General features: G+C 47.2%; 1 protein-coding gene and 1 pseudogene across 1 annotated transcript in view; both read left to right on the top strand.

Annotated features, from left to right (window-relative positions):
• The first annotated feature begins 229 nt into the window (after window positions 1–229).
• Window positions 230–23,566, top strand: part of ABTB2 (ankyrin repeat and BTB domain containing 2) — a 211,476-nt gene continuing 188,139 nt past the window's right edge. Inside the window, exon 1 of the mRNA XM_017849690.1 lies at window positions 230–1,527. Within this exon, the coding sequence (XP_017705179.1) occupies window positions 645–1,527 (883 nt within the window). The 5' untranslated portion in view covers window positions 230–644. The remainder of the gene's footprint in view (window positions 1,528–23,566) is intronic.
• LOC108513803 (methylmalonic aciduria and homocystinuria type D protein, mitochondrial pseudogene) lies at window positions 11,592–23,528 on the top strand (annotated as a pseudogene).

Here is a 23,566-nt window from a genome sequence, read left to right as displayed (position 1 = left end):
CTCCACCTCCATCCCCACCCCCATCCCAGCAGCGTGCCCGGCCCTCCGCCTCCAGCCCCGTCTCCGCCGCCGCGGGGTTTCACCCAAGGCAAAGTGAAATCTGCATAGTGACCGCCCCCTCGAAGATCATTGGTGCATCCCCGCCCATCGCGGCCGGTGATTGGTGAGCTGCCCGAGGTTATTTGCATGTCGGACGCAGCCTGGTACCCAGCTGTGCAGCCGGCCGGCGCCGCGCAGAAGTTTGCCGAGCGCTTTCTCGCCGGCTGGTCCCGGACTCGCGCTGCGCCCTGCGCCCTACGCCCTACGCCGCCGCCCTGTTCTCCAGGGAGTCCTTCTCTGTGGAGGACTGACGCTCCGCTTGTGGGAATTAGAGGTGGACAAGGGGGAGTGCCGAGGGGGAGCGGCGAGGATCTTTCCAGTGACTGCTTCGAGTCGGGACGCCGGAGCGTGGGGCTCCGGCTGGCCACGGATCTCGCCCACCTTCCCGCAGCCTCCGGGCGGGCAATGCGGCCGCCGAGCCCCGCGGCACAGAGAGGAAAGAGGGTGGCTCGGAGAGCCTAGAGCTTGTTTCTGCCCACTTGGGGAAGAGGGCATGGAGCTGTGAGCGCCCCTCGCTCGGCGACGCCGCCCGCGGCAGGCTCCCCATGGCCGGGACGTACAGCTCGACTCTGAAGACGCTGGAGGACTTGACCTTGGACTCCGGGTATGGGGCCGGGGACTCGTGCCGCTCGCTCAGCCTCTCGTCCTCCAAGTCCAACTCGCAGGCGCTCAACTCTTCGGCGCAGCAGCACCGCGGGGCGGCCTGGTGGTGCTACTCCGGCTCCATGAACAGCCGCCACAACAGCTGGGACACGGTGAACACGGTGCTGCCCGAGGACCCCGAAGTGGCCGACCTCTTCTCGCGCTGCCCGCGGCTCCCCGAGCTGGAGGAGTTCCCCTGGACCGAGGGAGACGTGGCCCGGGTGCTCCGCAAAGGCGCGGGCGGTCGGCGGCTGCCCCAGTTCTCCGCCGAGGCGGTGAGGCGCCTGGCCGGACTGCTCCGTAGGGCTCTGATCCGCGTGGCCCGCGAGGCGCAGCGCCTGAGCGTGCTGCACGCCAAGTGCACCCGCTTTGAGGTGCAGAGCGCTGTGCGCCTGGTGCACAGCTGGGCTCTGGCGGAGAGCTGCGCGCTGGCAGCCGTCAAGGCGCTGTCCCTGTACAGCATGAGCGCCGGAGACGGGCTGCGCCGGGGCAAGTCCGCGCGCTGCGGCCTCACCTTCTCAGTGGGCCGCTTTTTCCGCTGGATGGTGGACACCCGAATCTCCGTGCGCATCCATGAGTACGCGGCCATCTCGCTCACCGCCTGTATGGAGAACCTGGTGGAGGAGATCCGAGCCAGGATGATGGCCAGCCAGAGCCCTGATGGCGGAGGGGCCGGAGGCGGGGAGGTGTCTGCTGAGGCCCTGGAGATGGTCATCAACAACGACGCCGAGCTCTGGGGCGTCTTGCAGCCCTATGAGCATCTCATCTGCGGCAAGAACGCCAATGGTAAGCGCGCAGGCCTCGGACTGGCAGACTGGGTAGGCAAGAAATCCCGCCCTGGGCTACTGGGGGAGTGAATTTCCTGAGACAAAGCTGGTGGCTGTGCCAGTACTTTGGGAGAAAGCGTTGGGTCTGAGGATAGGGTTCATTAAAGGGCACTTGTCAGAGATTGTTCTAAGGGTAACTGACTTTTGGAGAGTAAACTCGTGAATGATCTCCATCCTGTGCTGCGTGGCATTGTTACTATCTGCGGGCCGTTCATTGATTGGGTGAGATTGAATCTCTTGACCAAGCCATTCCTGAACCTCTCTTGAAGTGAAACTTACTGCCCCGTGGCTCTTTGCCGTGCTTGACTAGATCTCTAGTTGCTGTCTTTTCCCAACAGCTGCGCAGATTGACTGATTCTGCCCCCTAGTTTTCCCCAGCTCAATAGCAGCAGCCAAAGGGTCCCAGCTTAAAGACCTGAGCCTTGGATGAGTGAGATGGGCGGAGGGGAGTGGGAAGCCCAAGATCTGGTGCTGCGCCTTGTGCTTTGCTGGGCTGAAGGATGCTGTCAGGCGCTCTCTTGGGGGATAGAGGGGTAGTGGCGCGCTCTTAACTATATGTGCCCAGGAATGATGAAACCTGGGGACCCCCGATTCCCCTTCCCGGAAAAGTACAGATTGTCTCCTGGGACCTGATTTTCCAAGCTGTCACCAACCAAGTGAGCCATTGCTTAAAACCTTGCATTGTATTAAATGTTCTTTCCTGAAAAGAGTGATGGCCCATCAAGGGGAAGAGATGGAGGGATAGGTAACGGCTTGGGGTCAAGTCTGGGAAAGGAACCATTGGGTGGTTGCACTTCTCTGAAGATGGCATGGATTTAGTGCAAAGGATGGAAGCAAAAGCACTTGACCTTTTCCCTGACAATGTTAGGGGGTGTGACATTGCATTCAACTCCAAACTACCTACAATACTTCAGTTTCAGGAGTCAGCACCATAAACTGTTCAGAATGGTATTATGGTTAAACAGTCTTACAGTCTGATTGGAAGGCCATTTGGGGAGCAGCTTTCAGTGGCAAATAAAACAGGCAGTGGAAGAGGTCAGATGGGGACTGGAAAGGGATAAAAGAAGTCAAAACGTGGTTTAACATAATCATAATAGCTGAAGTGTAAAATAACACTTAATGTGTCATCATTGTTCTTAGCACCTTATATTTAACTCAAGTACTCCTAGCAAGCCTATTAGGTAGGTACTTACTGTATAGTATTATGCCCATTTTACAGATAAGGAAACCAAGGTTCCCAGCAGTTATATAATCTGCCCAACAGTACATAGATGTTAAATGGCAAAACTGGAATTTGAATCCAGGTAGGCCCCTTTAAGGTTTTAGCCGCTGGTGGAGAAAAAGCAGCTTTGTTTTTCCTACTGAACTGTAGTTCTCAGATCTTATGCTTTGTTTTTGATTGGTCCAGTTTTCAAGGAGAACAGTTGACATGTTAGGCCCATTTTGAAGATACTCTGTACCAAGCATGGCTTACTTTGACATTATTGGTTTTGTTTTTAAATTCTGACACTGCCAAAGGAGATGCCGGGAATTGAAGAGCATCTGCTTCTTAATTTTCTTCCTCTTAGGTCAGAGCTAAGGTCAGTCCCGAATCTCAGTTGATGATGTCACAGCTGCTTGTTGTGCCTCACCCTCCAGGTTTGTGGCATCAACACTGGGAACAGCAGCTCCAGGACAGGAAGTGGAGGGCCAGGGGATTTCCATCCAGTGGTCATAATTGAGGGAAAGAGTTCAGTACTTTTGGCTGAGGGGAGGCCCAAACTGAACTCAAAGAAGTAAAGGCTCGTAGGAGAAAAGACTGAAGACCCAACCCTATAAGACAAACAAGAATAAGGGTGGAACCGTAGATGCAAAACAAAACAAAAAACATCTTTCATGCAGAACAGGTGCCCAGCACATTGCGAAGCTTCTCCCAGCTTTTCTAACTGCAAATTGAAGCAAGGAAGACCAACTCCCTGCCCAGGACACCCTGAAGATGCGAAGTGGCCTGAAGCTGCTAGAAAACAGATGTCTTCTGCTAAAGGGCTTCCAGTAAAAGAACTATTCCTTATCTAGGGTCAGCATTCCTTGGGATTTCCTTTATAAGGTGGTCTTTTGACCACCGCCGCCACCCGCCCCCCGCCTTTTGTTTTTTTAAAATAGAGACAGAGTTTCGCTATGTTGCCCAGGCTGGTTTCAAACTCCTGGGCTCAAGCAGTCCTCCTGCCTCGGCCTCTCAAATTGTTGGGATTACAGGCGTGAGCCACCCCACCCAGCCACGACCCCATGTTTTAACCTTCTCCTTGCCCCCTCCCCTTTCCAAACAATCCTCCTTAATCCTTGGTAGTCAAGACAGCAGGATTCTCTGTGGCAGACAACAAAGCTCCCTGGATGCTCAGAGCCAAAGTGTCTCCTTCTGTACATTCTTGGGTCTCCAGGGAACTCTCTTGCAGGCGAGGTGACCATTCACTTCCACTTAGCAACTGGATGCTCATTTTTTATACATGAAAACCGGGGGGTGGCCACATTAAACAATAACCAGGCTGATTTATTAAGTCCCTTTAGACAAAGTAAAATGAATGTTTAGTAGAGGCGCAATGAATTACTTATGCCTGAAAGCTGGCTTCAGAGGGAAGCATAAACTGCTTAGGAACAAAATGGAGTGGTCCAAACCTTTGTTATATTAAAATTACCCCAAGGCCAGCAAGGTTACAGTTTACACAGCTGAAGACCAACTGGGGAATGACTGCGTATGGGAGGGAGAGTGCTGGTTAGAATTCTTGTCCTGCTGGTCTTCCCTTTAAATTATATATTTATTGTTGTTATGCCTGCTAATTATACAGCATGGGCACATGCATTTGACTCAGCTATATAGGGCTTTTAAACTTAATGTCTTCCAACCAAGAATTTAAGGGCCCTAATCCATCTATTCCTGTCCATTACTCAGAATGCAGGACAAATATGGTTTTGCTCAGCACAAGATGGGTAATAAAAGTTCTGCAGTGTTTATAAAACATGATCCCAGCTCTGTAGAGCAGCAGGAGTTATATATTGTTGCTCATTTGGTATTGATGTCCCCAATCCCATGGCAATGCCATTAAATGATGATATCTTCATGACTTCCTTACGGGAGGTAGAGAAACCAATTTAATAGAGTAGTATTTATGAACAGGGAGTTTGCAGAAAATAGAAACTTTTTGCGTCCACATGTCTCCCTCCCTACTCTCCTCTCTCCGCTGTCTCCCTCCCCTCCCCCGTCACTCCCCATATGTGAGTTTGATGCTGAGCATCACTACTAGGTTTCTTCTTGGTCATTTTTCTTACTAAGCTTTTGTGAGTGTGGCGTTTTAGAAAATCCTCCTCAATTTCTAGATTCTTGATTAAGTGATAGGATATTGGTGAGAATATCCTTGCTCCAAAGAATTATCCAGGGTGCACAAAAGGATTGCTCTCTCCTAGTGGTAACATGCATAAGACTTTGGATTCACCACGAGGGTTTGAAGACTACCTTTGCCATTTATTTTATTTTATTTTGTTATTTGTGTATTTATTTTGAGACAGGGTCTGGCTGTGTCGCCCAGGCTGGAGTGCAGTGGTACAATCATAGTTCACTGCAACCTTGAACTCCTGGGTTCTAAGGGATCCTCCTGCCTCAGCCTCCCAAGTAGCTGGGACTGTAGGCACATGCCACCACACCCAGCTAATTTTTAAAATTTTATTTTTGTAGAGACGGGGTCTTATTATGTTGCCCAGGCTGGCCTTAAACTCCCAGGCTCAAGCAATTCTCCCGCTTCAGCCTCCCAGAGTGCTGGGATTACAGGCATGACCCATCAGGCCTGGCCATACATACCTTTGCCATTCACATGAGTGGCCTGGTGCAATTTTCTTAACCATTCTAACCTTCAATTTTGTCATCTGCATAATGGGAACTAGTAAGAGCATCTAGCTTATATGGTTGGTATGAGAATTAAATGAGACCATAGATTTAAAGATCTTAGCACATAGTAAATGTTCAATAAATAGTAAATTCATTCAACAATTATTGAGCACTGACCCTGTACCCACCACTGTTAAAAGTGCTGTGGACTAAGTGATGAGCAAGAAGAAAAGCCCTCCTCTCATGAAGTTTATAATCCAGTGGAGGAAATGAGAAAAAGTGAATAAGTAAGGATCTTCTCTTGATAGTGAATGTTGTTTAAAATATTTTTTTTTAAAGGGCAGGGTAATGGGATGGTGTGATGGGGCTAATTTAAATGACAGTCAAGGAATGCTTCTCTGAAGGTTTATTAATGATCGCCAGTAATATCAATACTGCTAAGGACCTTTAGGCCAAAAATAGTGACTGAGGACTTTTCTGAATGATTCAGTTATTCACCAGCTAAGAGAAGTCTCAACATCTCACTTAGAGCTGAGAAAGAAAAGGGCTGCGTGTAGAGCAGGGATAAAACCTTCTGGCTGTAGGATTTATTTGGTGATGAGATTTAGGATGAATTTCTACTGAGAGAATCAGCTGAAGCAGCAAGGGTTGATTGGGCTTCTTACGTGTTGTTTAATCACTTTCCACACCTGGGTAGTCTGAAGGATGAGGGTAGCTTCCCATCTCTTTAACCATTTTATTAAAGCCAAGAGAGTTGGTAAAACTGAAACAGAGCAAACTTTGGAAACGAATTTTTTTTTTTTTTCTTGCATGCCTGAGAAGGGCAACCCTGGCCTTAAGTAGTAAGAGCAACAAGGTAGAGTTGTTCCACTTGCTCCTTCTGAAAGCTCCACCTGCCTCCCCGAACTGGAAGAGTCACCCCTTTGTGATGTTTCCTTAACACCGAGGGCATATTCTTAAATCATTTCCTGCTTATGTGTGTCTCTCCCATCCAACTGTGGACTCATAGGCATTGTTGTCTTCCCTGTACCTCTCATAGTGTCTACAATATGTGCTCTATAAATGCTAGGCAAAGGATAGATCCTGCCATACAGGTTTAAAATTTGTACTTGAATTCCTTTGACACATCAGAAGAACCGTCCCCCATTTCTACCAAGGCAGAAAATTTCCAAGTTGTTCTTAATGCACAGAGTCAGCATTTTGGGGCTACATTCAACCTTTGGGTACCCTGATTTCTAGCAGGGTTCCCAAGTCTGGCTTTGATGTGCAAGATGTGAGTTGGGGGAGTTTTCAGATTAGGAGAATGTCTTCAGTGTATGATACCCAAAGAGGAAGGGCTTCACAACAGACATCTGGTAGAGCAGGCTTCAGGTAAGTCAACAGAATTGAGTTGAAGGTTTCCTTAAGAATGGAAATACCAATCGCCCCCTTGCCAACAGAGCTGCCCCAGAGGACACTTTATGTTGATGACTGTTGCTCGGAAGAGTTTACATCTGTGTCCCACTCCATCTGCCTCCAGTCTGAGGACTGAACCAAGGTAATCAATTGCCAAGACATTCCTGGGTTGGCATCCCAAGAATGGGAAGTTCTGAAACAAACCAGAGACACTTTGTTGCACATCCTCAGCTTTGTCCTCATCCCACCTCACCGTCAGTATTCATCCTTTGTCTGACAGGACAGGGGGTAGATGCTTCGCTCTATTTCACTCTTCTGCAGCTGTAGTCATAGGTCTGACTTTTCTGCAACACCTCAAGCTTATTCTCGTCTGTGAGCTTTCTAGGTCCCCATAAGAATCCTGCAAATGTGTGTCCTTTCACTGAGAGGTCTCCGTGAGTCCAGAATTCACAGCTCAATAATAACTAAGCTCAATAATGACTAAGTCTCATTTTGCCCAAGCCCCAAGTCTGTGCTTTTCCTATAAAGAATTACAGAATCCAAGGTAGCAAATACAGGCCAGTACTTGGCCTCCTTCAAATGGCAGCTAGGGTCAAACTCATAGCAAGAACAACACTTGTTATAGCTCTTGTTTGTTAATGGCCTGTGGTGTCCAGACACTTGACATTTGTTAGGCCAGTGAGTGTTCGTGACCACAGTGAAAGAGCAGGCACTGACACCCAGGGGTGTATCTTCCTCCAAAGGATGCTGTTACTCTGTTTAAATGCTGCTTGCTGGCTCTCCCCACCCTAAAGGTGCCATTGATTTTACAGAGCCGTTATTGCTGCTCCTGGGGGTGGAAGAAGGGGGTACAGAGAGCTCTGCTGCCCAGGGAGAGCCTTTATAAGTGTCACCTGCTGGTGACCAATGAGCTCAGCTGAATAGAGAAGCTGCCGAGTCCACTGCGATGCTCTTCTAAAGGAGGGGTGAGTCAGCTCAGCAAAGGTGAATACATGAAGGAGGGAAGGCACCAAGAGGGATTTGAGTCTAGGTCACTGGTCTCGGGGAGCTTGGTGCACCTGTCCTGGAGTTGGCAGAAGAGCCTTTATGAAGGGGGCTTTGATTTCCTCCAAGTCCCCCATGGTGTCCAGCTGCTGACTCCATCTCAGTGTTTAAAGCACAGGGAGAGAATGAGTCAGCGATGTAGCAAAGCACTGAAGGGCCCAGGCTTTGGTGTCTGAATTGAGTCCCAAATTGATTTGCCTCTTACTGACCTAGGCCTTCAAGCAAGTCACACTAAGTTTCTATTTCCTCTACTGTAAAATGAGAGGCTTATACACATGCGGTTGTGCCTTGTGCATACTCAGTGCCCTAGGATGTGAGAGATGCAGCCAGGCTTGCTGGTGAGAGCCAGCATGGGGTGGAGCTGCCTGGCTGTAATTCCTCATAACCTCACTTGGGAGCTGTGTGACCCTGGGCAAGTTGTTTCACTTCCGTGCCTTAGTTTCTTCCTTGATCACAGGGCACTATTGACATTTTGGACTGGATCATGTTTTGTCATGGGGCTCTCTTGGGCATTGTAGGATGCTTCATAGCCACCACCAGTTGAGGCCATCAAAAATGTCTCCAGACTTTTCCAGATGTTCCCTGGGGAGCAAATTCACCCTTGCTGTGAAACACTGCTCTATAAGATAGGACTGAAAATAGTACCCAACTCATAGGATGGTTGTGAGGATTTCATAGTAGTCTCTGTGAGGAACTTTGTGTTATGCCTGACACATAAAATATTCTAATTGTTTTTAACAAACTTGTGTTGGATGCAGTAATTGTGTTCATTTTTGCCAAAGTCTCTAGTGCAAGGAGGGTCATGACCCAAATCTCAGGGAGACGGGTATTACTCACAAGGCTTTCCTTGGTGGCTAACAGTTTGTTTGTGGAGGTAGGAGGAAGTTTTGGAATCTGGAAAAAGCACCCTTGCACCTTGCTCAGTTATGGCTCAGTGGCCCCCAACAACAAGTGGTCTGGCAGTGGGCAAAGAGATTAGATCTCTGCCTCTGAGCTCAGGCCCACCTCTGCCAGGATGACAGTGACAGTGCACATTCAAAGCTCCAGGCCCCCAGAGAGAAATTCTGCTGTGGATATTGGACCCTGCTTGTGGCAGCTGCCAAATCCTCAGCCACAGATCATAGCAGGTGTTTTCTGTTTTGCTAGCCTGTCATGTAAACACACTTTGTGGTCTTCTTGCTTGTTTTAAAAAAGGCCTAAGTGGTTTTGCAGCTTTGGTTGTGTACTTGGAGCTGCATGCAGGATTGGGAGGAGCGACATAAGGAACACAGCCCAAGTACTCCCAAGGAATGCCACGCCGGCATTATTAATCAACTGCTCACTGAGTGCCTGCTACATCCAAGGCAGTGGAGATAGATTAGCAGGGGACAAGAATCTTGCCTCTTTAGAGTTTAGAAGTGTTCAGAATCTAGTAGGGAAAGCAAAGCATATGTACAGATAGTTACAAAGAAGTTTGTAATCACTGCCTTCAAACAAAGAGGGGAGCAATGGCAGTAGACTCCACTGTCTAGTCTACATTGCTGGTTCCCCATCGTGGGTGCTTTTCAGGAGCTGTTTCATTTAATCCTCCCAGCCCCTCTGGAAGGTAGATATAACTTCCGTCCCATAGCTGGGGACCTTAAAGGTTCTGGTGATTAGAAAGCTTAAAGGGAAGAGATGACTCCTGGCTGGCTGCGTGGAAGGAAGTCATGGTTTCTTTGTGGAGGACGTGGCAGGTGTGCCAGTGATTTGGGCAGGTAGAGCTGCAACTGCAGAGGCGGAAAGGGATGCAGAGCCCCCAGAGGCTTCCAGGCAGAGGGAACAGTGTGAGCAAAGACCTGGAAATCAACGCGTATGTGTTGGAGAACAGCAAGTTCTCCTGTTTGGGTGGAAGGTTCAGATACATGACAAGCAGGAACAGTGGAGATAACACAGGAAAAAGGAAAGCTTTCCCACATCTTTTATCCAGATGTTAAGAAGTCTGCCAGAGTACAGGATGAGAGTTTTCCAAAACTTATTTTCATAATTCAGAAATTGAGTGTGTCTTCTCCCTAGCTCATCTTAACCATGGCCTCAGACCTCCAATTACTCCTCTTGGTGATTGAAAGCTTGACCTCAAAAATGCACCCGTCTGCTGTCCTAGCAGTAAAAGCATTAAAAGAAGACCTTAACCGAGCAAACTTGGGTTGAGAGGGGATGAAGAACAAGGCTTCTATCAACCCTTCTTTTCTTGTTGAATTTGGCTCTGACTTTGCATTTCTTCCATGGCCCTGAACGTAGCACTTCAGTCCAAAGCAATCCCAGTACAGAATGAAGGTCAAGACTGGCAAATGTGTTAAATGAGGCCATTGGATTGACTCTTGCCAAAGCAGGATTCTTAGTTGTGGAAGGAGAGAGCAGCATAAAACAGGGTGAGAGAAGATGGTCCCAGAACTTTTTTTTTTTTTTGGTTTTAAGTCTGACTGATATATACAATATTCAACTTCCAGTTTAGGGTTTGTTATTTTGGACAATGAAAGCTCAATTCTCAGACATGCTGACATTTTAATTCTTAGTTAATGTGTTTCCAGAGCATTGATAATAAAGATTTCAAGCATATTAAGTGCTTAATATTGTGGAGCCACCTTATAGCTAATTGTCGTGGAATTGGAGTCCCTAAGGTGCAGCTGAATTCTGCTGACAATAATAAAATGTGATAGGTCATCAATGGCTTAGCTAATAACTCAGATGCTGGTCTTTTTCGTGACTCCAGTGTTATGAAGGGAAGGAATTTTCTTGTCACTTGACAAAGATAAACTTCATGAACATATTGCAAAAATACATACACAGTCATTTGTAGTGACTTGAGGCCCATAGTTCTCTTTCTTTCCTTTTTTTTTTTTTTATTTGACACGAAGTCTCACTCTGTCACCCAGGTTGGAGTGCAGTGGTGTGATCTCAGCTCACTGCAGCCTCCACCTCCCAGGTTCAAGCAATTCTCCTGCCTCAGCCTCTCAATTAGCTGAGATTATAGGCAGGTGCCACCACACCTGGCTAATTTTCACATTTTCAGTAGAGGCAGGGTTTTACCATGTTGGCCAGTCTGGTCTCGAACTCCTGACCTCAAGTGATCTACCCACCTTGGCCTCCCAAAGTGCTGGGATTACAGGTGTGAGCCACCGTGCCCGGCCCATGGTTTGCTTTCTAAAAGTAAGCTGAGGAGAGTCAGGCCCATGATGGAAAAATTAAACAGGAAAACTAAACTTGGAAGTCTGGACATATAAGGTTAGAGTTGACAAGACATTAAACTGGACCTCAAAGAGTTTGAAATGGGCCTCTCAGTGCATGAAAACCCTCCCTACAGTTGAAGCCAAGCTTTTATTGAAACCTTTACAACTTTTTTTAGTCTGTACCTTAAAAAATGTGAAAATTAGTATTTGCTGTGAGGAGAGCTATTAATAAACACAAGCCTGAGGCTCATATACCAAGCGGGTGTACATGCACAAGCATCCGGAACAATCCAGTACAGAGATGTGAGGATTTGGATCCAGAAAATTCTGGGGTAGAGCTTACCCTGTCTGTGACCTGGCGTGAATCCTTCCATCTCTTGGATCTCTGTTTCCTTATCTGTGGTGTGGAGAGGTCAGACTCGATTCCCCAAGGGCCTTTCTGTCTCTGATAATGTTTCTAGATCCCACATGGACACTGTGCCGTCATTTTCCTAAGGTCGAGCCCTGGAATTAGTATCCTTGGGAAAGAAACAGCCCAGGATGGTGCTGGACGAGCTCTCTAAAGACCTGGCTTGGTAATAGGGCTGGACACTGTCTTTTTTATATTAAGATTAACTGCAATTACTGTACTTGGGGGTTTTCCTGTGCCCCTTTCCCCAGAAAATGAGTGCTACATGCTTTTGACCGACCTCATGCTTCAGTGCTTGACAGCTGCGTCCAGGCCCTGGCAGGCCGGCACTGTGGTGAGATCCAGCTCCGAGGTGACTTCATACAGCCTGTGCTTGAAGCCCGCCTACCCAGACTTGGGTATTTATAGCAGGGGAGCAGCTAGAAAAAAAAAAAAATTAAATATGCTACACCCTTCTTTATACGATGTGGGACAGAGACAGGCATTGTGAGGAATTTCGAAGGCAGAGCTATATAATCCAGCAGGATATTTTTAAATGCTGTTTGTTGCCGTTGGCAGGGCCGGTGTTTCAAAGAGGAGGGAAAATGAGAGTAACTGAGGATGACAGGCTGCTAGGAATGCTGAAGGCCGAGACATGGAGCTCCATGCTCCGAGGTATATAGGCTCTGAACCCTGATCTACTTCACAGTCACATAGCTTGAACAGGGCTTGGGCAGGTCAGTATGAGAGGCTAGGGAAATGGGGGTGGCTTGCCTGTCTCTCTTCCCCAACCAGCTCATCCACCCTTCAAATCCCAAGTTGAAAATCGATGAAACCTTCTGGACAGGCAGAATATACGGCAAAAAAAAAAAAAAAAAAGAGTTGCTTTTGTGAAAGCCAGGGACCTGGTTGTTTCTTCAACCCATCTCAGTAGCCAAGTAATTAAAGTTGTATGTGGGGACACAATTTGGAAGCAAGTTGCTTGCAGCTGTTCTTCTGGACTTAATCAGCTTGAGTACCAGCTGGGCAGGCCAGGACTCTGCTGGGACCCAATTCAGTAGCAGGTGAGAAGGCCTCAGGGGTAGGGCTGCCTCTGAGAAGGCATCGCAATGTCCCCCACCTGTCCAATGGGTGCTTGTAAAGTATCCTAACTAGTGTTTTCTACCGCCACAAACACTGTTCTTTGAGGAGACAAATGATGATGGCGGGGGTGGGGAGTCTGAGGACTGGGTAGGGGAGAGGCCGGGAGTTCTGTTTGGGGTACATCTGTTTGTTCATCCAACAAATATTTATTGAGGACTGTGTACTGAGCACTGTTCCAGGAGCTGGTGATGCAACAAATGAATAAAAGGGACCTGAGGCCGGGCGCGGTGGCTCAAGCCTGTAATCCCAGCACTTTGGGAGGCCGAGACGGGTGGATCACGAGGTCAGGAGATCGAGACCATCCTGGCTGACACGGTGAAACCCCGTCTCTACTAAAAGTACAAAAAACTAGCTGGGCAAGGTGGCGGGCGCCTGTAGTCCCAGCTACTCGGGAGGCTGTGGCAGGAGAATGGCGTGAACCCGGGAGGTGGAGCTTGCAGTGAGCTGAGATCCAGCCACTGCACTCCAGCCTGGGTGACAGAGCGAGACTCTGTCTCAGAAAAAAAAAAACAAAAAAAAAAACAAAAGAGGACTGAAGGAGGGCAGGGTGCAGTCCCTGTGGATAATGAGGCAAAGCGAGGGGAATCACATGAGGCCAGCCTGGCTGGAGAAGACAGCTCCAGGCAGAGGGAATAGCAAGCGTTCCTGGTGGGTTCGAGGAGCACCAAGGAGAAGCTCCTTGCATGTGGCTGGGGTGAGTGTAGCAGGAGATGTGGTTGGGAGAGGAAATGGTGGGGTGGTTAGTGGGGTAGACCATTGGGTAATAATTCATTGACTTTTAGTTCTGAGTAAGCTGAAAGGCATTTGAGGGACTCAAGCGCAGAGTGACTTGATCTGATTTGTATTTCCGCAAGGTCACTCTCTCTATTGTGTTGGAAATTGACTTTAGTATCAAGTGTGGAAGCAGCAGGACCAGCCACTGGCATTTGCCAACAGCTTGGATGTGTGAGGTACGAGAGCGGAATCAACGGTGACACCAAGTTGCTATGGTCTGAGCAACTGGAAGGAGAGAGTGACCATTGACTGAAGTGGGGAAAGCTATGTATGGAAGAAGCAGGACTGCAGCAAAGATCCCAGCGTGGTTTTAGTTGTCTGTCTCAAGTCACATACAGATATCAAATAGGTTGGGCTGGGCACAGTGACTCACACCTGTAATCCTAGCCCCTTGGGAAGCCGAGGCAGGTGGATGGCTTGAGTCCAGGAGTTCGAGATCAGACCAGGCAACACAGTAAAAAGCCTCGTTTCTACAAAAAAAATACAAAAACTAGCTAGGTATAATGGCACACATCTGTGGTCCCGGCTACTTGGGAGGCTGAGGTGAGAGGATTGCTTAAGCCCAGGAGGCGGAGGCTGCAGTAAGCCGGTATCACACCGCTGCACTCCAGCCTGGGCAACAGAGTAAGACCCTGTCTCCGAAAAAAAAATAGGAAGTTGGCTGGGAGACAGGCCACCTTGAAGTTCATTAGTCATATGATGGATTGAAATATCACCCTTCTTTGCCCTTCCAGAGGGTGGGCTCATTATAGCAGGGCTGCATAGAGATTCAGACAATAGAGATTTAATTTTCAGTCTTACAATCTTTGGCTAATGGCCATACGAGCCCCTGAATTTTGCTTTCCAGCTTTTTTGTAGGCAGCCAGCAGCCTTTAATAAAGATCATCAACTCTGTTGTTTCCTGTCATTAAAACAGGGCCTGTTTAATTGGTCCAATTGTTCTGTGGATCACTGTGACTTTGTGCCTGTGTCCTTCAATTCTGGGAAAGCAGGACTCCATTTTTCAGGCAGCTTTGCATTCCTGGAGGTCAAGTCTGGGTCTGAAATTTGGCCAGAAAAAGAACACTCTTAGGTGATTTGAGAAGACATTGGGCCTGGAGTGGTGTCTGAATGGTTTGAGAGTGTCCAAGTGCCTGTTGGATGCTTTGACTTCTGCTTCTCAACAGGGGCAGGGTGCACAGGGGGTCTAAGAGATAGGGTCTGAAGGAGTTGTCACTGTCTGATTGCCAGCTCGATAGCTGGTGTCTCTGCCCTCAGTTTTCCTCTTCTGTTAAATGGGGTTGCCATAGTTTCTAGCTCATAAGGTTGTTGTTTCAGTGATTTTCAATCCTAGATTCACATTAGTATTACTCAGATAGCTTAAAAATAAAAGTGGCTGCCAGGTGTGGTGGCTCAAGCCTGTAATCCCAACACTTTGGGAGGCCAAGGTGGGCAGATCACCTGAGGTCAGTAGTTCGAGACCAGCTTGGCCAACATGGTGAAACCTGTCTCTACTAAAAATACAAAAATGAGGCAGGTGTGGTGGCAGGCGCCTGTAATCCCAGCTACTCAGGAGGCTGAGACAGGAGAACTACTTGACCCTGGGAGGCGGAGGTTGCAGTGAGCGCAGATCACACCGCTGTACTCCAGCCTGAGCAACAGAGCAAGACTCCATCTCAAAAGAAAAAAATAAAAAAAGTGAGACTATGTGTGTCTGTCTGTCTTAAGGCCCTACCTCCAGATATTCTGAAATAAATGGTCTGGCATGAGGCCCAGACCATGTGGGTAGCATTCCTGGGAGAGCCTGGTATGTAATGAGGGTGCAGACATTAACTATTATTAGTAGTAAAAGATCCTTGTTCTGGAGTATGTCTTTTTGCCCCACATAGGATGGTGACTTTCCTTCACTTCACAGCCACCGTGGCTTGGGCTCACTCATCTAGAGGGATCACCAAAGAACACTCAAGAGAAACTTGAATTGTTAGGTTTACGTGAAAAGGGCATGGCTAGATCTAAAATGGGAGCAACATATTAGCCCAGAGTGGTGGCGCACACCTGTAATCCCAGCTACTCGGGAGGCTGAGGCAGCAGGATCACTTGAACCCAGGATGCAGAGGTTGCAGTGAGCCAAGATCGCACTACTGCCCTCCAGCCTGGGCGACAGAGTGAGACTCCATCTCAAAAAATGAATGAATGAATGAATGAATGAATGAATAAATGAAATGGGAGTGACACCATACGATATTATTTATCCCACTGGTAAATGAAGTGAATACTGTGATTCCCATCTTTAAGAGGAGGAAACAAAGTCACAGGTTCGGTAGCTTGCTCACGGTCATGCAGGTGATAAGTGGTGGAGACTGTAACCAAATCCAGGCAGCCTTACACCTGATTCTCTACTCTTCAACCTTGCATGTTCCCTCCCCAGCCAGAGAAGCCAAGAGACTGAATTCTCAACTCTGATACCCAACACAGACCTACCCTGGGTCAAACTTTTACAAAGCACCAGGCCCCGGCTCGTGTGCTTCACATGTATTATATCATGTGATTCTTACCATCATATATACTCTTATTCCCATTTTGCTGCTGAAAAAACTGAGGCTCAGAGAAGTTCAGGTGACATAGCTAGTCAATGACACAGCTGGGCTCTTTGAGCTCTGAAGTCCTCATTTGCCCTGTGGCCTCCTGACCTCAGGAGTGGCCTGGGTAGGGACAAAGCACATGCAGTGATTTCCTGAGCAAAGAAATGAATGGGTTGGCCCAACAGGACAAGAGGAACTGAAGCGAGGCCAAAGCACCCCTCGCTGTGTCTCAACAACCGAGCTACTGGGGGCCTGAAAATAGTAACATCGCCCAGTGGGGTGGCCAGCCAGCTGGGCCTGAGACCTGTGGGGTAGGTATTTGTTTCTCTGCGTGTTTAAAGATAATACCCTATGAAGCACATTGCTTCTCTTCTGTTAGTGTGAATGAAATTGCCTCTGAAATGTTGTGTGTGTTTGGTTGCTTAAAATAGCTCAAGAGGAAGAATGTTTGGAAGCTGTTAGCTCCTTGAGTCTATTTCCTTGATTTATGATACCTTGGAGAGTGTGGGACCTCTTCTTGTTTACCCTTCTGGCTTTTCCTTTCTACCGTGTTTGAGTCCTTGTGTCATCGTAAGCCAAAGGCATTTGTCACCAGAAAATGTGGTGACCTTTCCTAAGTAATTTAATGGGGAATGCTTTACATGTTTAATCTTTTTCCTTTAAAAGGGGGGATAATGGAGAGAGGTCATTTGTTTTGGAAATGGCCCTTTCTCTCTTCCAGCTGAAAACGTTCCAAGATCAGAGCAATGGCATTTACTTGGGAGTAAGAAAATTTATTTTATTTTCCATTCACACTGAGGCCTGGCCTGGGAAGTCATGAGTTTTTGTAGAACTTTCATCTTGTGGTGCCCAGGAGACCTGACAAGCTGTGAGAGGAGCCCCAGAGCTGCTCTGTTCAGTACGGCGGCCACTTGCCACATGTGTATATTTAAATGTATTAAAATTCAATAAGGTTTAAAAAAAAATCATTTCCTCAGTCATGCAAGTCACATTTCTTGTGCTCCCTCATCATAAGTGGCTAGTGGCTACCATATTGGACAATGCAGATATAGAACATTTCCATCATCGCAGACAGTTCTGTGCAACAACACAGCCATTAGAGTGGGTCAGCGGTGGGTCACTTGGGGCCAGCTTTCTGGGTTTTCACAGGTCTGAAAATTTTAACCATTCCCCAGCTTCTCAGAAGCCCTCTGTTTGCAGAAACAAGAAGATTCATGGAAGCGGAGATTAAGGCCATTGATTCTTGTGGCTCTAACCTCTGGACCCTTGACACAAGGTTGGGTTTTATGATTTCCAAGCTGCATGGCCTCGGGCAAGTCACTTCGCCCCTCTCAAGTTGTTTCCTTGTCAGCGAAATGGTGTTTTAAAAAATACCTCCCAGGGATGATGTGACTGTTTAAACAAAATAATAAAATGTATATAAAACAGTTCGCATAAGGCTTAACACATAGTAAGAACTTAGATGTGTTACAGTGTTTTACCTGCATTTTCTTCTTTGAGCCACACAGTATCCTGCAGAGGTAGATGCTGTTGCTGATTTCAAGATGATGGGAGGGGCTTCAGGGAGCGCCATTGCTGCCATCACTGACGCTGTACTGTTGCTTGGGTTCTGCTTTTTTCCTAGGCTTGGGTTCTGTGTTTTTCCTCTAAGGCTCATCTTTTCTACTGAGCTTGTTGACCGGCTTCTTGTCATAAGTCAGAGGATGTTTGTTTGTTTGAACTAGGAGCTCTTCTGAGCTTTCATTCAGGGACTGTTTCTTCCACCATGGAAGGTGAGCTCTCTTCAGAGGTGTTTGCCTAAAGCTGGCCTATTGGTATCTACTTGGAAAGCTGCCACCAGGAGAGCTACTGCCGGGATCTGAGGCTCCTCGAAACTTGAGGTTGAAGTTTTTAGTGCTTCACATGCCCTGTGGTCCTTTGGCATCCTTTGCCATGAGGACTGAGTCTAACAGAGCCTTCAGTGAAATCTTAGCCAAGGGTGGCTTTGGGAGGAGTATCTTTGAGAAGAGCAGGACCAAGAGAGGCCTGTCTTGAGCTGTAGAAAGGATCCTTCTGAAAAGATATTTGGTCACACCTGGGTCCCGGGTTCACACCTTGACTCCACCACTCACTTGGCTAGATCATGTAGCTAATATTTAACTTTGCAATACCTCAATTTTCTCATTTGCAAAATAGAAATTATACTAAAACTACCTGGCAGGCTGGTTGTGCGAATTAAATGGGATGATGCTAAGTAAAGCGTTTAGCCCAGCACATGGCAGGTAGCAGCCACCAGGTATGAGCTACTGTTGCCATCTTCGTCATTGTTGCTTCCCAGCAATGGCATTTGGTACTTTTTTTTCATGTGTTGTTCACATTTTCTCCTTGAGAATGTTTTATCTGTCTAGTCAGAAAAAGCGACCCAGAAGGGGTTTAGTGTGTGAAGTGAGTGTCTAAGTTAAACTTGCATATTATTGACTCTATGTGGTCTTTTTATTCTTCCTTCTTCCTTCTTCCCTTCTTTCCTGTTTTTTTTTTTTTTTTTTTTTTTTTGGAGGATAGTGGGGCTAAAAATCATGACTGTGCAGTTGTCATAAAGCATGACTGTGCGGTTGTCATTTTGGTACCCCACACGGTGACCAGCCTGCTGCCTTCCTGCTGGTTCCAGCTGTATAACAAGCACCACCCAGTCAAACAGTATAATCAGAGCTGGATTATTTCTATAGGATTAATTTGTGGTGTGAAGTGCTCATGTATTTATGCAATTGCCACTCATTTGCCGGCATCCAGAATGTGCTAAATCTGCCACTAGTGATGAAATCCAAATAACTTGGAACCATATGTAGGGAATCCAGTAATTTTCATCACCATTGTTACAAGAGAGGAGTTTAAACTGGGGGAATCCAAATGGCACCAAGAAATGATGATATCCCTACTTTCCAGGGATGGTTCTACTCAGAGAGGCACCAATCTCAAAGAGAAAACAGGAAGGACACGAGGCCAGGATATTGCATGATTGTGTTGCCATTGGTGTAACTGGGTCCCCACTCGAGGGCCCCCCGCGCACCGCCCCCCGCCACCCCCCGCCCCGGTGGACCACACCTCATCGTTTGTGAGACTTCTCTGGCACTGACAGATCAACTCGTAGTTAATGGGTAACTCGGATCTTTCTTGCCAAATAGTTGCTTTGTTTGTCGTCTGTGCTGGTGTTGCCTTCTTGTCCCCACAGCCCCGGCCATCAGGCCTCAGAAAGATGTGCTGGGCCGGGTGGTGTGGCAACCTGTAAGCCTGAGGCCCACCCATACTTTCCTTCACCTTTCCCTTAATCCACTCATTGCCGGAGCGGTGGCTGGTTGCAGGAATACATCTTGAAGCACTTTAAAAATTGATTCTGGACGTCGGCTGAGGTGGCTCTCATACCTGTAATCCTTAAGCACTTTGGGAGCTAGGTTGGAGCATCCACTGTGTGGCCAGGCATTCGAGACCAGTCCTGGTCAACATGGATGAGGGAAATGGATGTCTTTAAAAAATACCTTCACAGGGGATGATGTGACTATCCTAAACAAAAATACGGCAAAATGTATATAAAAACAGTTCACATTTTTTTAACAGGGGGGGGGGGCTTGACACATAGTAAGAACTTAGATGTGTTACAATGTTTTACCTCATTTTCTCCTTTGAACCACACCAGTATTTTTTTTTCCCCCCCGCTTTTGCCCCCAGAGGTAGATACTGTATGCTGATTTCAAGGATGATGGAGGGGGGCTTGTAGGGAGTGCTGACTTGCACCGGTCACTGCCACTGGTTCGCTACTGTTGATATTCTAGGCTTGGGTTCTGCTTTTTCCTCCAAGGGCTGATTGAGGCGCAGGTCTCTCACAAACGGTACATGAGTAATAAAGTAGTTTTAAAATAAGATTCCATATTCCGGAAACCACTGCTGAATCTATTAAGTGAAAAACCTGTAAAAGTGGGCTAAGACATCGGTTTTTTTGTTTGTTTTGAAGAGGGAGTTTCCCTCTGTCACCCAGGCTGGAGTACAGTGGCAACAAGTTCTCACGCTCACTGCAAGCCTCTGCCTGGGTTCCAGCAATTCTTCCACTCAGGCCTCCCCAAGAAGCTGGGACTGAGTGGTGGCACACCCCCACGCGCGGCAATTTTTTTTTTTTTTTGTTTTTTGTATCTTTTAGTGGAGATGGGGTTTCACCAGCTGTGGCACGCTGGTCTCAAACTCCTGACCTCCAAGTGATCCACCCACCTCAGACCCACCTCAGCCTCCCAAAGAGCCAGAATTACAGGCATGAGCCACCATTCCTGGCCAAAACACCTGTTGTTGTTTTTTTTTTGAGAAGTAGTCTCTCTCTGTCGCCCAGACTGGAGTGCAGTGGTGCAATCTCAGCTCACTGCAACCTCCACCTCCTGAGTTCAAGCAATTCTCCTGCTTCAGCCTCCTGAGTAGCTGAGATTACAGGCGTGTGCCACCACATCCAGCTAATTTTTGTACTTTTAGTGGAGACAGGGTTTCACCACGTTGGCCAGGCTGGTCTTGAACTCCTGACCTCAGGTGATCCACCCTCCTCAGCCTCCCAAAGAGCTGGGATTACAGGTGTGAGCCACTGTGCCTGGCCAACATTTGTATTTTTAAAGCAGCTCTGTGGCAATTCTAGATAAATGGGCAGGTTTGTGAATTCCATCTACATCACTGGGAGGTGGGTTTTATTCTGCGCTCCTCTCAGAGTATGTATGGGGCAAAGGACCCTCTTGACGATGTACAGTTTGGGAAAGGCCAGGCAGAGAGCAGGCTGATCTTTAAGGATCTTCTCTGTGGGTGGTAAGGTGGAGATCATGGTTAGGGTGATTTGAGTAGGGAGAGGTGTTAGAAAAGATGACCGATGTTTATTGGATGCCCTGTCATTTAATCTTTCCAACCAAATGTGATGAGTTGGTGGTGATAAAAATACAGGTTGATATTTGCCAAATACCTACTATGAGGTGAGCAGGACACTAGCGATTTATATGCAGGATCTTGTGGAATCCTCACTACAGACTATGAGCTGTAGGTCACATTATTTACCCTCATTTTACAAATGAGGAAACCGAGGCCTTGAGATAGTTGAAATGTCTTGCTCGAGGTCGCACATACACAGTAAGTAGCAGAGCCAGCATTTGAGATTAGTACTGTCAGACTTCAAAGCCCATGTTTTCCGTGCTGAAAGTTTCAATCAAAAGCATGAGGCTACTGGGTCAAATAAGAATCCTGCATTATAAGTAACAGTGTCAGAATTTTTTGAGAAAGCTGCTTGTGCTATCTTTCCTCAAGGTACTGCCCGTTGGCCCTTCCAGTCCTGGCTTTGAGAACCTTGTTATTTCCCCAGGTTGAGACCAGCCGCCAGTCGGCTGTGCCCGTCCTTGAGGCTGTCCATGTTATGGTTTGCTGTTCCTCCTCCTCAACCCCTGCTTCCTTCCCTGTACAGCCCCTGCATGCAACTCTTCTCCCCAGACAGAGGCCCAGAATCGGGGTCTTCCTTAACAAATAAGCCAGGTTCCAGGAGTGCTGCAGTTACCACCCAGGTGCAAGCCCAGCACAGGCCTCCTCTCAGCCAGCACTCATCTGAATCCACTCACACACTCAGGTGGTTGTCCTCCTCAGTGAACTGGGAAGCAGTAGGGCCTTGTGATTGACGGTGTGGATATGAAGCTGGACCGCCTGGGTTCAAATGTTGGATCTACTTCTTCTTTGACAAATTGCTTCATATCTCGGTGCCTCAGTTTACTTGCCTGTAAGATACTTACCTCATATGTTTACTTGTCTGTAAGATGCTTACCTCATATGATAGTTGTGGACAAGATTACATGAAGTACACCTCCTAAAATGCTTGGAACAGGGCCTGGTGCATGAGTCTCCAGCATGTTAGTCATGATGATGGTGATGATGATTACCAGTTGGGGGGTTAGCTTTGGCTACCCTTCCCTTGGCATGAGGAGGGAGTCCACCCATATGCGAGCATTAACCCTGAGTCTTACAGTAGGGAAATAAGGGCTTTGGAAGCAAACCTGGGTCTAACTCCAGGTAAGCTGCTTTGTTTTGTTTTTTGTTTTTTTGTTTTGTTTTGTTTTGAGACAGGGCCTCCCTCTGTCACCTAGGCTGGAGTATAGTGGTGCGGTCACGGCTCATGACAACCTCAGACTCCTGAGCTCAAGTGGTCTTTCCACCTCAGCCTCCCAAATAGCTGGGACAACAGGCACAAGTCACCATGCCCAGATAATTTTTAAAAATTTTTTATGGAGATAAGATCTCACTATGTTGGCCAGGCTAGTCTTGAACTCCTGACCTCAAGCAATCCTCCTGCCTCAGCTTCCCAAAACTCTGTGCCTGGCCTGGCTGCTTTTTTAATGTGATGCTGGGCAAGTACCTCAACCTATTTGTTTTTTAATCTATAAACTGGGAATGACAGCAGTACCTGCCTTATGGTGTTGTAAAGGTGAAATGCAAAAGTGTAAACAATGCTTCTCATAAGGTGCATGGGCTCAGCTGACATTGAATGAATAGGAGGAAAAATATGAATTGAATAAGCTTTAGTAATAAGTGGAAAATGTCAGCTCAAAAGATTATATACAGCATGATACAATGTAGATAAAGTCAAAAACAAATATTGGATGGCAGGAACAGTCAGGTTCTGGGACAGCTGGAGACAGTGGTGGCGACTGGAATAACTTTACCAAAGGAAAGCTATTAAGTGAACTGTCCTCTCCGGTAGAGTTGGCCAATGTGCTTTGTAACAGAGCCAGACTGGTTTCCTATCTCCCAGGATTTTGCTCTTCAGTTAAAACGTTGTCAATCCCAAAGACTTTTCGACTGCAGGATCATCAGGTTTGGATGAGTCTCATATGGCCACTGCACCTCCAGATGTATGCTCTCAAATGGTGTGGCCTGATGAAACTGTGGGACCATTTGGACCTCAAGATGAGAGGTTCCAGCTTCCTGGGAATGTAGGTTTTGATTGTCACCTCAATGGGACTGCTTCACAGAAGAAAAGCCTAGTTTCTAGCAGAAACTTCATCAAGTGAAAGACACGAGTTTGTGATGACACAATATGTGAATGAATTTCAGGGTAATGATGCACCTGTTGAACAAGAAATTAACAGTGCAGAAACTTAACTTTGAAAGTGCCAGAGTAGGGTGTGCAATACAAACATGTCCAGAATTGCGGGGAAAAGATTTTGAATCGCTGTTTCCAGAAGTAGCTAATAGCAAAGTAATCATTCTGACTGTAACACAGAAAACTAAGAATGATATGACTGTTTAGAGTGAAGAAGTAGAAACTGAAAGAGAAGTGCTCTTAGAAAAGTTCATCAGTGCTGCTGAGGAAATTTGCTGTGCTCTTTTAGCTGAGGGATATTGGGCTGACTTTACTGACCCATCATTTGGTTTGGCATTTTTTGGACCATATACAAACAACACTCTTTTTGAAACCCTTGAATGCTAACAACATTTAGGATTCTGTTGATGACCTTGGATGCTGTAAAGTGATTCATCATAGTCTCTGGGGTACCCGTGTAGTTGTAGGAAGCATCTTGACTAATGCAACACCACACAGCCATATTATGAAGAAATTAAATGGAAATTAACAGAAATGTCCATTCATGTGCTGTATTATTTGTATGTAATAT

Source organism: Rhinopithecus bieti, unplaced genomic scaffold, assembly GCF_001698545.2.
Source record: "Rhinopithecus bieti isolate Rb0 unplaced genomic scaffold, ASM169854v2 scaffold_32083, whole genome shotgun sequence".
Taxonomy (NCBI): Eukaryota; Metazoa; Chordata; class Mammalia; order Primates; family Cercopithecidae; genus Rhinopithecus; species Rhinopithecus bieti.
Note: the sequence above shows the minus strand (reverse complement) of the source record. Positions and strands in the feature narration are given on the sequence as shown.